This window comes from Festucalex cinctus, chromosome 11 (assembly GCF_051991245.1).
Source record: "Festucalex cinctus isolate MCC-2025b chromosome 11, RoL_Fcin_1.0, whole genome shotgun sequence".
Lineage (NCBI taxonomy): Eukaryota > Metazoa > Chordata > Actinopteri > Syngnathiformes > Syngnathidae > Festucalex > Festucalex cinctus.
Window position 1 is genome coordinate 25,859,982 of NC_135421.1, and position 16,429 is coordinate 25,876,410.

At 40.0% G+C, this 16,429-nt stretch overlaps 2 protein-coding genes across 10 annotated transcripts in view; one reads left to right on the forward strand and one right to left on the reverse strand.

The window, feature by feature from the left end:
• The window catches only part of tank (TRAF family member-associated NFKB activator), a 39,141-nt gene that overhangs the window by 12,106 nt on the left and 10,606 nt on the right, over window positions 1-16,429 (reverse strand). The window lies entirely within an intron of this gene.
• rbms1b (RNA binding motif, single stranded interacting protein 1b) lies at window positions 650-15,951 on the forward strand. Of its 8 annotated transcripts, XM_077535847.1 has the most exons (16): window positions 2,139-2,381; window positions 2,482-2,827; window positions 3,181-3,226; window positions 6,266-6,465; window positions 6,804-6,862; window positions 7,566-7,657; window positions 8,889-8,924; window positions 9,563-9,720; window positions 10,427-10,506; window positions 10,976-11,091; window positions 11,267-11,316; window positions 11,407-11,491; window positions 12,535-12,582; window positions 12,841-12,951; window positions 13,674-13,754; window positions 13,841-15,951. In XM_077535847.1, exons 4-16 carry the CDS (start codon window positions 6,293-6,295, stop codon window positions 13,910-13,912), a joined length of 1,161 nt encoding a protein of 386 aa, XP_077391973.1. In that variant the 5' UTR covers window positions 2,139-2,381; window positions 2,482-2,827; window positions 3,181-3,226; window positions 6,266-6,292; the 3' UTR covers window positions 13,913-15,951. The 8 variants fall into 8 exon arrangements, with proteins under 8 accessions (XP_077391969.1, XP_077391970.1, XP_077391973.1 ...); XM_077535845.1 differs by lacking the exon at window positions 3,181-3,226; XM_077535850.1 differs by lacking the exon at window positions 2,482-2,827 and having other exon boundaries at window positions 2,145-2,256.

Consider the following 16,429-nt stretch of genomic DNA (forward strand, 5'->3'; position numbering starts at 1 on the left):
ACTAATTTTTTCAGCCCAAAATTCTCATGACTCTCCCACACTGTGTTTAACTTTGATCTGAATCTCAGTGGTTACGCATGATACAAATATTACAAGCAGTCATACACAGATGATGTATATTCAAAAAGATGTACAAGAATGAAGTAATAAAATCCAAAGAACGGTGTGCTTACACTGTAGAATCAGAATCTCAAATGACTTAACTAAGAAAAACAATACTAACATTGCTGATTTTAGGCTCCAACAAGAAGCCTGCGTTTGAGTCGTATCAATTGGAGACAAAGTCGAGACAAACTTTGCTGAAATATAGTGCAGAAATGACATGAGATGCAGCAGTTCCTGAAAAAACGCACTCTTATTTCCTTCGGAAATCCCCAGTGAACATCAGAGTGAAAATGGGTTCGCGATTCTATGAATTTGATCGATGTTGCAATCTCCGCATTTCCAAATATCGTCTGATATACTGTTAAGAGTGAGGATATGGCCTTCATTATTGTGATAGCACATCATTTGATCAAGTTGTTTCTCATTAAATAGCTTTCTCTGGTTTGTGGTAGCTATGTCAGTTTCAAGATGCGGAGAACATTTCTGAACCTCTCTTCTGTCGTTGCAAGCGTAGAAGGCAAAAGCATTTGTTGCAGCCTTGAAACGAGCCCAGCCGCATGCGAGCTGGGTGTGAAGAAAATCTGTGATACTTTGACTCACAGGTTTTTCAAGCAAGAGGCAGCTTCGGCGCTTGTGAACCAAGCTAGGAGCAGAAGAGACGGTGTTCACACTATGCCGTCAGTTCAGGTGAGAACTTGTTGAGTTGTTAATAAGCTAGTCGTGCTTCTGCTGTACTTATAGAATACTTTGCCCGAGTAAAAAAAAAAAAAAAAAAAAAAACATTTAAAGCAATGCTTCTCAAATTATATCAGGGACAGGCCATAGCATCTTAGTTATAATGCTTTGTTGCAATTGATAGATTTCTTATTAATATTATACTGTAATGGAATTCCAGCGTTCAACACAATCGATTGCTTGACACGAATTGAATCAAAATGTTATCAAATTGGCTCAATGGTTATCAAACTCATCTTCTCTTCCATCACGGGTACTTTTCTGTGGTGGCCTGAAAGAAAACAAAATAGAAAAATCTAAACTCATTTGTCGAGTTAACCATTGATTAAGTTCATGAATTGGATGGCAGATTGTAAATGGTAATATGAGTCACATGTTCAAAGTAAAATTACCGGTAAGGCTCAAGGCTATCCACCAACTGATTCAATTGCCTCTTCCCTGCTACCCCACAAAAAACAGTGCCGACTCGGACCTTTCCCTCTTTTCTCCCGTGCTGACCCCAGTGACTTCAGTTGGTCTGGTAAACACGTATATAAGCTCTACTGGTGACCTTCCAGTTCATTGAGGAATGACCCATCATAAATCACACCTAACAACCGTGCCTTAACATACGAGTGCCCTAATCTAAGATTAAAAAAAAACAAAAACAAAAAAAAAACCTAGTCAGACAGTAATTTCACTTTACAAAACCAGTTTATTTCTTTACATTCTATTTTTCTACAATACACTATCCATTTTCTTGACCGCTTATTCCTCACAAGGGTCGCGGGGGCTGCTGGCGCCTATCTCAGCTGGCTCTGGGCAGTAGGCGGGGGACACCCTGGACTGGTTGCCAACCAATCGCAGGGCACACAGAGACGAACAACCATCTACAATACACTAATTTATTAAAAGTAGCTAATTTTGTGCATTTGTATACAAAAATTGATAGGGGTCATTTTGTTGTTTAAACTCAGGGACTTCTTTCATTGCAAATGCAATATATTGTTCACTCTACAAAACTGGTCATGGGTAAGAAAAAATGTAAATTATTTTTGTGACTTATCCAAATTTCATAAGAGATATTAGATTATTTACTACTGTATTTATTTACTGTTGAGTGACACAAACAAGAATGCTGACACAGATGTCATATGCATGTCAGCAACGTATCATATTTCAGCGACGATTTTGTGACGTTGACGATTGTGACGTGATGCATTTTTCATCTCATGTCATTCGAACGCACGAAAAAGGACTACGTCACTGCTTGTTGTCATTCACCGAGACTATCGGCGAACTCCAGGCGCGGTGGGTGATTTAAAAACGGCACTATATGCACATGTCCATATTTTCCCCTTTGTTGAAAAGTACGTTTAATGTAAAGGGTGAGAGACAAACAGAGCCATGAGGACAAGCCACACCGTGGAATGTTAAGTATGCATCATGTAACACTCCAAACAACAACATAGGTGGATGCCGCGTTCAATGGCGTGTTCCGAGAAAAAATAGGTCATTACAAATGGCTTTAAACGCGACGTTATTCATCGCCACACAATGAGGTTTGTATTAAAATTGGTCAAACACGCCTGCTGTCGCAGACACGTACGGATAATCTTGTGTTTTAATGAACATTGTGATTTGGGCACCCCTACGCGGCAGGCGGAATGGTTCGGTCCAACATTTCAGCCTCACTCCTGCTTCCCGTTGACTGCGAGTCATGAAGCCAGTCAAACATACGAGACAGGCCCGCGGTCGAAGTTGGGACGGGGGCGTCTTTTGCCGGAGAGTCGACGATATCGAGGCTGCGTGACCACAGATATGCTTACCATTCCATTTTTATGTGCGTCAGCCGAGTGAGCGGGCGATATATGCCAACCGGTTTCCTACTTTTAGGCGAGGGACTGTAGTTATCGCAGCCCAAGTAAAAGGAAACTCTCCCTTATTCAGACTGAGGATGATTTTTTCCAATACTGGAAACCCACTAAGGACTCAGTTCCGCAAACAGGTAACTACGACGTTTTAAACCTATTATGTCTTTAAAATAGACTTCCCCGAGTGTATTTTTTGCTTTAATAATCGTGAAAGCGAGTTAGACAAACTCGCACCTCAAGTCTATGTTTATTTTTGTGAAAATGCAGTGTTGCGTTCAGGGTCCTGTGAAGGATTATGTGAAATGGCAAGGTTGTGAGTCAGAAGAATAATGACGAGTATTATATGATGTGAAAAAACAAAACAAAACAATAACTGTTGTGTTAAGGCGCCTGTGTGTGATTCAGAAGTCTCTTGCGAGTAAGGTGAATACCGGTTGCCTGCATCATAGAAAGAAACGACTTGGACTTGACTCGTGTTTCTCCCTAGCAACCCCAAATGGCACTAGAGGAAAATTAAAGTTCTCCAGAATCAAGTAAGAACCGTTCAAAATAAATTGCAATGGTTTCTGTTTTTACATTTTGTTCAATCAATACATTATTCTGGATTTTACAGAATTGTCCCTGAAAGGTGATGATGATTTAAGCGTTTCTGTCATTCCATTTGTCCCAGTTACATATATTGATTTCTCTTTGAATCTGGCATAGCCAAAAAGGTTTCTGAAAGAAGCACATTTGCTCATGTTCACGCTGTTATCCTGTGGCGGGAGCTGAATGGGCGAGGCCTGTTACTGGAAGCCCTGCGTATTATACAGTATGACAGGCTCAGCTGGTCTGTTGCTGACTGATAAGATGTCGTCCGCTCCCTATTCTCCTCACAGTCCTGTATCCGAGCAAATTGATCGGTGAATGAAACCAAAAACTGCCCCTGGCTCTCGCGGGGAAAGGAAGTGTCAGTCTCACGCTGAACTGAAAGTCAACTCTATACCTCGACTGTAGATTACTTTGGTTTTGTGACCAGTGACCACATATGGAGATACATGAGATCAACTTCTATGGGTTGTTTGTAAGATCTAATTTATTTATGCCATTTATATATTGGGCATCTGCATTGCAGTTACTGGTAATCCATGCAGTTTCCTCTACCATTCCGCATAGTGCCAGGAAATCACTGGTGGACTGAGCAACTTAACGTTACGTACTCCTACTACTCCATGGGGTTTGTTACATATTTATGCTTCTTGTGAGAGCTTCATGGAAAAACATTTTCCTTAGTTACAAGTCACAAGTAAATTTTAGTGGAATATGCAAAGTCCACCAGAATATTTTATATAAATCCATTGAGTTCAAACTATCATTTGAAACACATCACACCTCTGCAATCTGCTAAGACCACAAGCTAAACAAAGAATTCATTCTGTATGTATTTATATTTATAAGTTTCAAATATACGAACACTGTTTGAAACGTCATGGTAATTTTGACGTGTCAACTTTGAGAACCCCTCAGAATGTCAGCCCGCTTGATGGGAATTTGTCACGGAAACTTGTTAGCCAATCAGAGAAGGGCTTCCCCGAGTAGCAGACGAAAGGAAAGGAGATATGTTATGAGTCCAGGCTTCAGCCTACCAGGGCGGAGTTCGCATGTTCTCCCCGTGCCTGCGTGGGTACTCCGGGTCTCCTCCCACATTCCAAAGACGTGCTTGGCAGGTTAATTGGGCGCTCTGAATTGTCTCTGGGTGTGCTTGTGAGTATGGATGGTTGTTTGCCTCCGTGTGCCCTGCGATTGGCTGGCAACCAGTTCAGGATGTACCCCGCTTACTGCCCGAAGCCAGCTGGGATAGGCTCCAGCACCCCCAGCGACCCTTGTGAGGAGTAAGTGGTCAAAAAAATGGATGGATGGATGTTTTCCTTAGAAGCTGTTTATTTTATTCATTTATTTATTTATTTATTTATTTTTAATAGCCAATAGCCCAAAACATCCCCAAGAAGTCACATTTTCTCCCCTGACACAAAACCCAAGTTTCTCTGGAACTCATCATCTGATTTTAAAAGTTCTTGGTGTGCTTTACTCAAGTTGAAGGGCCATTCCAGCCAGACTCAGCATTTTGACCTTTTCATGTTAATATCAGCTTTGTGATCTGTAAAATTTTGTTTGGTTTTGTGCTGTGAGCACTCTCCAACGTAAAATGGGTGCCTTGGCTCAATAAAAGGTTGGGAAACTCGTTTTTAGACCACAGTTGAATTTCTTTGACAGTCACCTGTACATTTTACTTGTAATTGTCTCAAAAGGTTTATCATGTTGACCGTTTTACCTTGGAATATATTATTTTGGTCATTTTCTGTAGCTGTTTTCAAATTGAAAAGGTCCAATTCAGAAGGTTCCCCATTGATCAGGAAGGGGTTGTTTGAGGGTATGTAATTGAGTTTCTAAATCCACACAGGTGTGCTGCCACGTTACCCATAGTTTTGAGAATGTGGACTTTGTAATGTGTTTGTTGGACTCCATTAGACTAATCTGTGACTTATGGTTTCTTGAAATAACTTTGCAAAATTGTGAAATTAACCACAGTCATGCTGTTTATGAAGAGGGGCGAGTCATGAGACTGTCTTTTAAAACAGGTCACACTGATGGCTTTTACTTTTTATTTAGAGACTACTACCACCACCACCTACTGTATTCATGTGACAAATCACACCAATATTGCTCACCGTTGCAGTGAAGAGAGTCACCTCTGCTTTTTTTTTTTTTTTTTTTTTTTAAATCTCATCCCTCGCAGGACATCCTTTCATGAAACAATTTTGTCACGCTACATTGATTCATTCAGTCAATTCATAATAAATGCTAAGAGGAGGGCAGTGAACGGCTAGGAGTTAACTGAGGGACAGTCGAGGACTATGACGAACAGTAAGACGATTTGATTGACTCAATTTCACAGTTACGACCATATAAGACGAGAGAAGACCCTCCAAATGGGAGTCCAGACTCTGGTTGCTCAGTTATATCATGCTTCAGATTGCATTAGCTTCCTCTCAGCTTGAGATTCCCAAAGAGAAGATGCTTGTGGGGGATAATCACCAACAAATCCTTGAAGGGGGAAAGCTCTCTTCAGACCAGGACAAGTCACAGTGGAATTTGTGTTTTTCCTTGTACCAGCTACAAGTAGAACACTGAAGAGTTGTTCTTATACATACACTGGATTGGCATTAATGGTCACAGATTACTTAAATGACTGAATTATCAAAAAGAGCAAATTAGGCCCACTGCACAATGAGCACATAGCGTCACGACTTACAAGCAAAGTCACTGGTTTACACTCACCTGGCAAGTATATAAAATAATAAAATAATAAAGATAAATATAGAATAAAATAAAAAATCTGGATGATGACGAGCCACATTTTCTCTAAAATTGCCAAAATATTTCTTGAATTCTGCCACTATGGAAACTTATGAGCTCAACCGTACATGTGAAATGATGTATAATTGTAAAACACAATGTACTCATACACGTGTTGTTTATCATTAATTTAAGATCCAGTGTGACCTTGAATTGTACCTTGTTTCTTCCTCCAGTCACCCATTAGCCTACTGTCCCATCCCATGGCTCCACCCAGTCCAAGTAACATCAGCAGCAGCACCAACAACAACAACAACAGCAGCAGCAGTAGCAGCAGCAGCACTGCAAGTTGGGAGCAACTCAGCAAAACCAACCTCTACATCCGAGGCTTGTCCCTGTCAACAACAGACCATGACCTGGTCAAACTCTGTCAGCCGTGAGTACTCAACTTCCTCTTGTCATTATCTACTATTGATCTGACATCGATTGTCTTGTTCCAAATGGCGCTAGCAGTGATACACTGACATACTGTACAACTGTTTTAGTGCTAGGGGCCAGAAAATTTGTCGGTGGGATTGTAGCCAACAGTGAATCAGTTTTTAGAGAACAGACGCAAAAAAGTAATTGCAGCCAATTCCAATGTGGCATACATACCACCGCGTTGATGTCACTGTTGCTGAACCCTCCCTTTTCTGATGTTGTACAACTGGCTCTCTCTCTCTCTGTCTCCTAAATGCATAAGGCACATACCTTGTCTTTCTGCTTCTCCCTCAGGTATGGCAAAATTGTATCAACAAAGGCCATCTTGGACAAGACTACAAACAAATGCAAAGGTGTGTGACTGTGAAGTCATTTGTTTCTCCCGACAGTGTTCTAGTTAAGCTAGTTACACTGGTGGTAAATAAAACTAGAGTAACTTTTATAGTTGGCTCGTATTGTATTGTTGAAGTGCTATGTAGGGCTTTAAAATGGCCTTTAAAATTCTATTTTCTTAAGAATTTATGGGGGAATAAAAGGGATGAATCGATATTGGGCTCAAAGAATAATCAATTCGATATCGATTATTTTATTTTATTTTTTTTTACCCCTAGCCTAGTGCTATGAGCCTAAAGTCACTTGACTGTTGAAATAAAAATGAGAATCTAGCAAAGGAAATGATTCAAAAGTCAAAATGATGGCATACTGAAAAAGACTTTTCAGCTTAAAGAGTAATCACATATTCACCTTTATTTATTTAGTTTGAGCAGGCTAAAAATAGCTGGAGTAGAAGCCAGGGACTATGGGTTCACCCTGTTTGCACACCACAGAACAAAGAGCTGACCTCAGCCGCTAACATCAGTCTGGTATCTGCATCCTCAGCGCTTTTTGACGCTCTTCTTCCATGCATGTATACATTCAAAGCATATATTCATAGACCAACAAAATACAGGTACAACAACATAACTTGAGTCAAGCATGAAGTGAACACAAAAAACGTTCCACTCGAGACTGACAGGACAGAACACATTGTCCTTATTGTCCTACTTGTCTCCTCAGGATACGGCTTTGTGGATTTTGATAGTCCCACTGCAGCTCAGAAGGCTGTGGCTGCCCTAAAGACCAGCGGAATTCAAGCTCAGATGGCAAAGGTGAGAGATGAGTATTTTCACATTGAAGTAATGAAGGACCTTTGTACGCACGACAGATGACAACTCAAGCTCATTCCCACATTTTTCAAGCAAGCAAGCAGTTTTGCTTCCCTTTTGTACAAATGTGTGTACTTGTACAAACCTTTCCGATGTACACACACATTTTCATATTTGTCGTGTGCTGCCTGCGCCCCTGGTTTCTATTATTGCCAGTTAAACAAATGGGAGGAGAATGCATAGTTTAACAGACTGAGAGGTACTGCGTCATAGCAATAATGGCAGCCATTACATTCAGAGATATTTATAGTAACCGCCCTCGTTAATTATTCACGTTGACCCTTGTATTTCTCCTCATTTTCCAAAATCTGACTGACTTGTCATCTGCACTATGATCATTATCCATTGTGTCTTTATAATGGTCCTTTCTAATGCTATATAATGCTAATGTGTATGTTTTTTTTTTTCTTTTGCATAACTTTCATGGAGCCCATTGGTATTCTTCTATAGTTATAATTCCCGGTAGTTGTAGTGGTAAATGATGCTTTATATGGTAATAGTTAGCAGTGGAACTTGCAAGTACTTAATGTTGGACATTAGCTTTATGTTGTCATGGCAACCAGAAACAGTTGGGGGAATTACTTCTCCTACAGCAGTGAGCCAGAACCCTTGGCCTGATTCCCTTGTTTGGGGATCTGTGGTACTTCTTGACACGACCCTGTGAAATTCATTTACTCTTTGAATGCAGATAGGGTTGCCTCGAGGGTTGTCCCCAAGTTTAATCTTTGCAATCTGGAAAGTCAATGCCCAAATAAAGCGCAAGGTATTCTCTTCGCTTGCATCCTTGGCTATCCCAATAAGTGCTTGGACAAAAACCTCAGTGTTCATTTTGGTCCATTTTTATTGCCAAGAAAAAATAATGGATAGCTGAAACCAGAGGTGGCAGATCCAGATCCATAAAGGAAAAAAACAGCCACAGTTTGGCTTTAGCCCCTTCTGCTAGCTAGCTAACTCTCTGGCAGGTAACTGAGCACTCGGGGAGCTAGTTAGCTAACAAAAGGCGCTAAAGGAGCTTCCTAGCAGGTAACAGAGTACCTGGGGAGCTAGCAAGAGAGCCTAGCTAGCACTTGGGACTAAAGCCAAACTGTGGCTGGGTTTGTACTTTTTGGACCTGGATTTGCCACCTCTGGCTGAAACAAGTAAAAAACGCTTCCTTCCTCCGTGACCCCGACAGGTGAGGCCGCCGCCTGATACTTGGCATCGACAGAGGGTGAGTGTAGAACAGCCCTCATCTTAATCAACATAATTCAATATGCAAATTAAAATCACGGAGGCGTTGCAATTTCCATTAGCACATCATCAACAGTTCATTTATGCTCAGCCTACATTAATACAACAATATCATGTTAAGTTATATTTACCATTATACATTACTGTAGTCTGCTGCATCGTTAGTTTAGACAGTCAAGATGCTCGCACACTCCTCCCTTCCGCCCTCTGATCTCGCCAAACCGGTTCTCAACCAGTTCATTCTGCATTCTATTTTCTTTGGCTTGCTCGTTATGTTTAATTGTGAACTGTTGATTTTTCCTAGTAGTGCGTCACCGTGGTGACTATCTGGCGCTGAACGCACGCTGATGAATATTAATATAGAGAGCCCGCTCCCCGGGGTCTTGTAGCCATCTCTCACATTTCTGCTGATACTATTAGAAGAGAAATGAGCTGATGTGAGCATGAAACCTCCGTGACTACACGCAGCTCAAAACAGAGATGTTCATAGCAGCCATTTTGTACCCAACCATACAGTACACATAAGAGCAGACAAGTTTGAATTATGCACTTCAAGTGATTTTGATGGAGGTCTTCCCCAGTTGCGTAATGACACATTTCAGCCTTTTTGCCCTTCAGCAACAAGAACAAGACCCAACCAACTTGTACATCTCCAACCTGCCACTGTCAATGGACGAGCAGGAGCTGGAGAACATGCTGAAGCACTTTGGCCAGGTCATATCCACACGCATCTTGAGAGACTCAAGTGGAGCAAGCAGAGGAGTGGGCTTTGCCAGGTAGTCTTACATCATTTGTCAATTATGCATTTTAAGATTTAAGTTAAGTTGCGCAAACGATAAACCTGGCCGACGACCGCGTTAAGAGAATGTTTACTTTGTGAAGCGGTCATTTTTTGCAATAATTTGCCTGTCAACTAAAATTTCGGGGTAACCGTGATCATTTTGAAGAGCATATTTTACCCCCTAAAAAACGTGGATAAGAAATATCACCATACAGGACGGTTTTGTCGAATATTAAATCACTATATGAATATGAAGTACGAAGTAAATGCCAATCACTGATTAATAAACAGTAATCGGGGGGGGGGGGGGGGGGGGGTGCTTTTATAATACATTTTAATGCAAAATTAAAATGAATCCAATTGAATAATCGATAGATTAATCAATTCTAAAAATATTCGATAGTCACAGAACTAGTACCAAACTGACATTAAAACCAAGATTCATACCCAAATATGATTTATGGTGCACAGAGTTACACCTGTAGAAATAAAGGCCAATTTCTTTACAACTGTAATGTAAACCACCTGTTTTTGTCAGTCCATACAAAAAAACAGTAGGATCACTTCTCATAATCTCCTTGTAAATACTTTTACAGTGACTGAGCTCCCTAATTATGGGGGCAATGGCAATTTCCGCCAGTTGAGCTTGTTTCGGCATTTATTGCTGACTCGGTTATGTTTCATGTCTCCTATAAATTCAGGATGGAGTCTACAGAAAAATGTGACGCAGTCATTGCTCACTTCAATGGCAAGTTCATCAAGACGCCCGCCGGTGTTCCAGGTAAACATATATGATTAGCACTACAAAACCTGGAATGTTAGAGAGTACATAACTGAATCACACAATACGAAATGCACAATTATAATTCAATCAACAAGGTCACGTCATGGTGAAAGGAATTGAAGATTTGTGTTCTGCTGTTGGTTGTGTGAGAAGCAGGAAGTGGTCAGCCAACCGTTTCCTCCTTCCAATCGGGGTCTGTTGCTAGAGAGATCGTATACATTCCCCCTAAGAGGCTCAATGTGGCCTCCACTCCCAGTCTAATCTTTTAAATTGGATTATCAGACAGAAATAGTCCCTTCCAGTCATGCTGCCTTTCAGAAGGCCGGGGCGGTTTTACAGCCCCGCAGTCGCCAAATTGGAATCTTGGGTTTCGTGAATGACTGACTGTTTGGAAAACACGACACACAATATTGTAACCTCTACGGTTTGATAAAACCTGCTTTCAAATCTCTTGTCCTCCATCCAGCACCTGCTGAACCTTTGCTTTGCAAGTTTGCTGACAGCGGGCATAAAAAGAGAATAAGCCAAAACAAGTTTGTTTACAATGGTCGAGGTTGGCTAAGAGATGGAAACGCCAGACTGGTAAGTTGGACGACATTTTTTTCGTTAAAGTTCATTGAGGTGGTCCCTAACGCAATCAATGCCATGGACGTTTATAAATACAACCATTTGCTGCCACTGACGTATGCGTTTGATCATCACAAGAAAACGAAAAGGGGAAACGTGATCATGCATTTTTGTGCTCCTGTCCTTGCAGGCTGGAATGACACTCACATATGATCCCAGTGCCGCCGCAATGCAAAACGGGTACGCTGGGCTTATGATGCGTTTGCACTCCTGCGCTCCGTCTCGTCAATCTCACCTAATGTACACACGGTTCTGATTTTGTGCGCACAGATTCTTCCCACCAGCGTACATTTCAAACAGGATGATTGCTCACACGCCCTTGTCCTCGTACATGTCGCCAGTTTCAGCATACCAGGTTTGAATCTCTTGATGCAAACACTGTACATATGCACTCAACTGCCACAATTTTATTTAAAAAAAATCTTGACAAAAATATGCTCGATCAAGCTCCACTAGTCTAAATACAGTACTCTGGTTAATATTGTCAGTCGAAGATGAGTTAAGCAACAAAATCCAGCTGATTTTATCCATTTCAGTGGGCGGCCATTTTTTTTTTTTTTTTTTTTTAAACTACACTCACTCACACATATAATCATGGTCTCCCGGGTGGGGGAACGAACCCACTCCGCCTGCAGCGAAGGCAAGCGACGGTATAACCACTCCGTCACCAAGAGCCCAGGGGGCGGCCATTTTGCCACACGCAGTTGACTGAAGATGACATAAATTTAGCTAAGGTCTCAGGTAACAACCAATCACAGCTCAGCTTCATAAAACAGGTTGAGCTGTGATTGGTCATTGCCTGAGCAACAGTGATGTCATCTTCACTTGACAGGAAGTGGTAAAATGGCCACCCCCTGAGATGGATAAAAATGGCTGGATTTTGCTGCATAACTCATTAATCAGAATGACATGTTTAGACTAGTTAAGTCACATTTAACATGTTATTGTGAAGAAATGTTTAAAGTTGACTTCCCATTTCATTTAAGAGCCATTACAGGAACTAATATACCTGTGAGTATCGTATGTTGTAACTACCGCAACATTGCTGCTAGATTCATTAGCCCATCTATGGGATTTTACATTGTGTGTTAGCATTAAGCTAGCATCCTTTTAGAAGTTTTGTCTTTTAAATACATGTGTAATTTTATATGCAAAATTCAATTTGGGTGCTAATAAAATGTGTATTGAATCGTGACCACCCGCTCGCTGCAAAAAATATGCTGATTGACAGCTTGTTAAGTTGTTAGTCACTCGGCACCACTGTATTTAGCAATGTCAATGATTATTTCACAATTTGGATTACTGTATTGTGGTACGGCTTGTTGTCAAGAAAAGAAGGCCGATCAGGAGGATGACTTCATCGTTTCTGCGTGTATTTGTGTGTGTGTGATGTTTCAGGTGCCATCTTGGATGCCCCATCAACCCATCATCATGCAGCAGCACCCTGTAAGAACCCACAGTCCAGTTTTGTCCAAATGCTTGCTTTGTGGTTTCAGCACAAGTGATGTAAACGGCACATAATTCACATTATTAATAATAATAATAATAATAACAATAATAATAATATTATTATGAAAATCAATTTTACACCTAGCCAACTTTTATCAATAGTATTAAAAATAGATGAGTACAAGAAAATATGTCATATTCACTGTTTCAGTGATGTTTTTCAACCTCTGCATTGACTATACTTTTGGTTTCCAGGGTGCAGTCATATCGCCCTCTATGGAGCCATCGTTGTCACTGCAGCCTACATCCCTAATGACTCCCCTGGCACAGCAAATGAGTCATATGTCTTTGGGCAATGCGGGAGCGGTGAGAATGGAGCTTTGTCTAATAATGTCATACAAATCCTACATTCTCTGTATGAGGATTGTCAGAAAAGTTCCAGGACATTTCAAACCCAAACTACAAAAAAAAAAAAAAAAAAAAACTGAAAATTTGGATCATGTTGATGCCTTGCTGTTTTGTCATGAAAAAATAGAACCAAAAATGTCAAACTAAAAAAAATAAACAAATTAAAATTACAAAAATAAAAAATGATTAAAAAAAATTAATAAATATAAAAATAAATATTCCATTTCAGGCAAACATGTAGTTTGGCCATAAGAAATATGGAGGATCAAAAACGTCAAAGTAAAAAAATAAAAATCAAAGTGAAAAAAAAGCTAAAAAAAATCATATAAATCTACAAATACATTTTGTATTTCAACCAATCATGTAGTTTTGCCATAAGAAAATAGGACCAAAAATATCACATTAAAAAAAAATAAAAAATAAATACAAAAATAAAAAATGAGATTCAAAAAATAAAACAAAGAAAGAAATTTTGTATTTCAACCAATCATGTAATTTTGCCATAAGAAATATGGAGGACCAAAAATCTCAAAATAAAAATGAAAGATAATTACAAAAATAAAAAATAAGATTACAAAAATAAAATAAAATTAAATGTGAAAAAAAAAAAGGTTTGAAAATCAGTTGTGACGTCAGTCCTGGAACTTTTCCATCACCATCACCTTCTCTCTGCTGTTCAGTTCATGGCCACCAACACGCCCATGCCCGGTGCTTACATCCCCCAATACACGCACATGCATGCAGCAGCTCTTCCTGCAGAAGTAAGTGCATCTCCGTCCTAAAGCTCAACTTTTTAGGCTGAATGGCAAATAAGTAAGAATCGGCATCCGTGCGCGCTGTCTTTCAGGAAAACGGAGTCGCGTCTCAGGTGGACACGTCGGGCAACCCGTCCTCGTACGCCTACCAACAAGCCAAGTAGTGCGGACTTCAATGTTTGGACAAGCACTACAGCAATCCCGGCAACAAAAAGCAATGAACGCTACGGATCCTTCACTGGTTTGCACTGGTTTTGCAATTTTTGTCGTCAGGATATTTTTGGAATCGTTTTCGGAGAGTACAAATGGAATACTCTTCAGTTTATCAAATACTTTTAACAACTGCTAAAAAGCAAGTTTTGAAATTTTTTTTTTCGTACAAGAAAATGTTTATTTTTTACCAAAGATTGCCAGCAAATACAAGGAAAAAAAATGTGCATGGTGATCAATGTCTTTTTTTCAGCTTGATATTTTTGACGTTTTTGTGCTTGCTGTGCGAGTGTTGCCATGGTCAAGTGTTGAGCGTTTTTCTTCTCCCGTCGTGCTTTCGGATGATCCCGATTACAGTTTGCCTTAACAGTTTGACTACAGTGATTGTTTAGATCGCCACCCAAAAAAAAAAAAATGGAAGCGAGGGGCTGTTGCTTTGTAAATGGGCTAACGTCAATGTGTTTTTGTTTTGGGTTTTTTTCTCCACCCCGCCCACAGATTGATAAGAAATAGATGTATGTATGTGCTGACTCCTGTTGATTTTGTTGTGATATTTATTTAGAACAGAAATACTTCACATGGTCCGAGATGAAAATCATCTTTTGGATCGAGCCTTTTTGCCCATCTCCTAATTTAACAGCTGAGATTAAATTGGTGGGGCATTTGAATCCCTTTTTGGTGGTAAATTGGGCTTGCTATATATAGATGATAGTGTGTGTCTTTTTCACTTTTATTTAACAAGCCAAGAGGAACACAAATTTCGAATATTGCACACACCTTCAAAACAAAGCCTTGACATCGGACTTTAGCGGGAGCTAACAGTGTTGTATCGTACCTCTGTTTTAAAAGGAAGCTAACAGTTGGCACTTTGTTTTATCACCAAAGATGAGTTTGTATACTAAGAATCTGTGTCTTTTACCGGAAAGCTTGCAGCGATAGACTGTGCCTTTCTCAACATTTACACTCCGTTTGCATGAGGGCAGTTGTTGTAAGATGGACGCAAACAAGCATAAAAAGCAGGCGAGGATCCAAAAAAGTGCCACAGACTCATTTTGTTTGTACACAAAAGGAGCCAATGCAATAGTTTTGATCTGACGCGACAGCACTCCAAGTGGTGCTTTCAATGAAATCAGGTTTTGTTTTTTTTGTGGTAACATTCTCGATCAAGGTGCCCTTCTGCTATTCCAACAAACAACAGACATCTACCTCAGTTTTTTTTCCCCCGTGTTCCTCAGTTCGAAACCGGGTTTAGCGAAGTCCAGCCCACTTCCCAGACCAAATGCTAAGCTGAGATGGTCACACGGTGCAGTTTCCTTCAGTTTTTTTTTTTTTTTTTTTTTTTTTTTTTTAAAAGGTTTTCTTCCAAACATCTTTACATGTTTTGTTTTCAGGAGAGGGTTCGCCCACGTGCGTCTTGCTTTGTTTAACAACTGATACTTGTCACCTCAGTAGATTCCAAGGACAATAAGTTGGCGTTCACTGGATGATGTGCTTGTTTTCGATGGAGACAAACTCACTAGCGCAATTTAGTTGGGTAGAGTTGCTGAGGTTACATTTTATGCTTGAGTTTTGTGCGTCATGACTGAGACGTGTTTCGTGAGTTTTTGCTGCTAGTAGCGTCTGAACCAAGTGCCATCGTTTGGGGGTCGAAAACTGCAGAAGTGCGTCAAAAAAAGAAAAAGGAAAAAAGAGAGAAACTGCTCGTATAAGCAACCCACATGTTGAACAGTCATTAGGTTGTATGAGAAGAAAGTCCTAATGTATTTATTTTTTTGTGTGTGTTTGTGTACAGAGAGATTGAGAAAGAGGTTTATGATTTTTTTTTGTTTTTTTGTACCACTTACTCGTGGTGATTTGTTTGTACAGTTAAAGGCTTCTTATGTCTTTGGTAGTGTTTGTTAAGGCCAAACTTGTTCCACCCTGTAGATTTCTGCCTCAGGTTTATTCTTTTACTTTGATTTTTTTTTTTTTAAATAAAGAAAAGTTTTTTTTTAACTGTGTAGTCTGATTTTGTTTGTGAATAAGACACTTAACAGTTGTTTAATCTGCTGCATTTACTGAAATAGTTGCGTAGCCCGTTCCCCAATTAATGACAAAAGTGTGCCCATTGACTTGAATAAACAAGACGCCTTTTTCTTTCCCTCTTGGGGACAATAACAGGTGGTGCCAAATTGCCAATGCCATTGTGTGGCTGTAATTAGCATGACATCGTATACCACCATATGTCCCGGGAGCAATGCACAGCCTGCAGATAAGACAAGGCATCGGTAAAGCTGAATTTAACCGTGGAATTTAAAGATGTGGTAGATTTACAAGCACAAACCAGTTGTGTTTATAGAAGAAAACAGATTTTAGAGATTGACTTAATAATCAGGTAAAAAAAAAAAAAAAAAAACGACAGCTAACGAAAAAAAGTAATTCAAAAATAAAAATGTTTTCTTCCCTCAGCAACTTGTCCGCTGTTTCAAGCC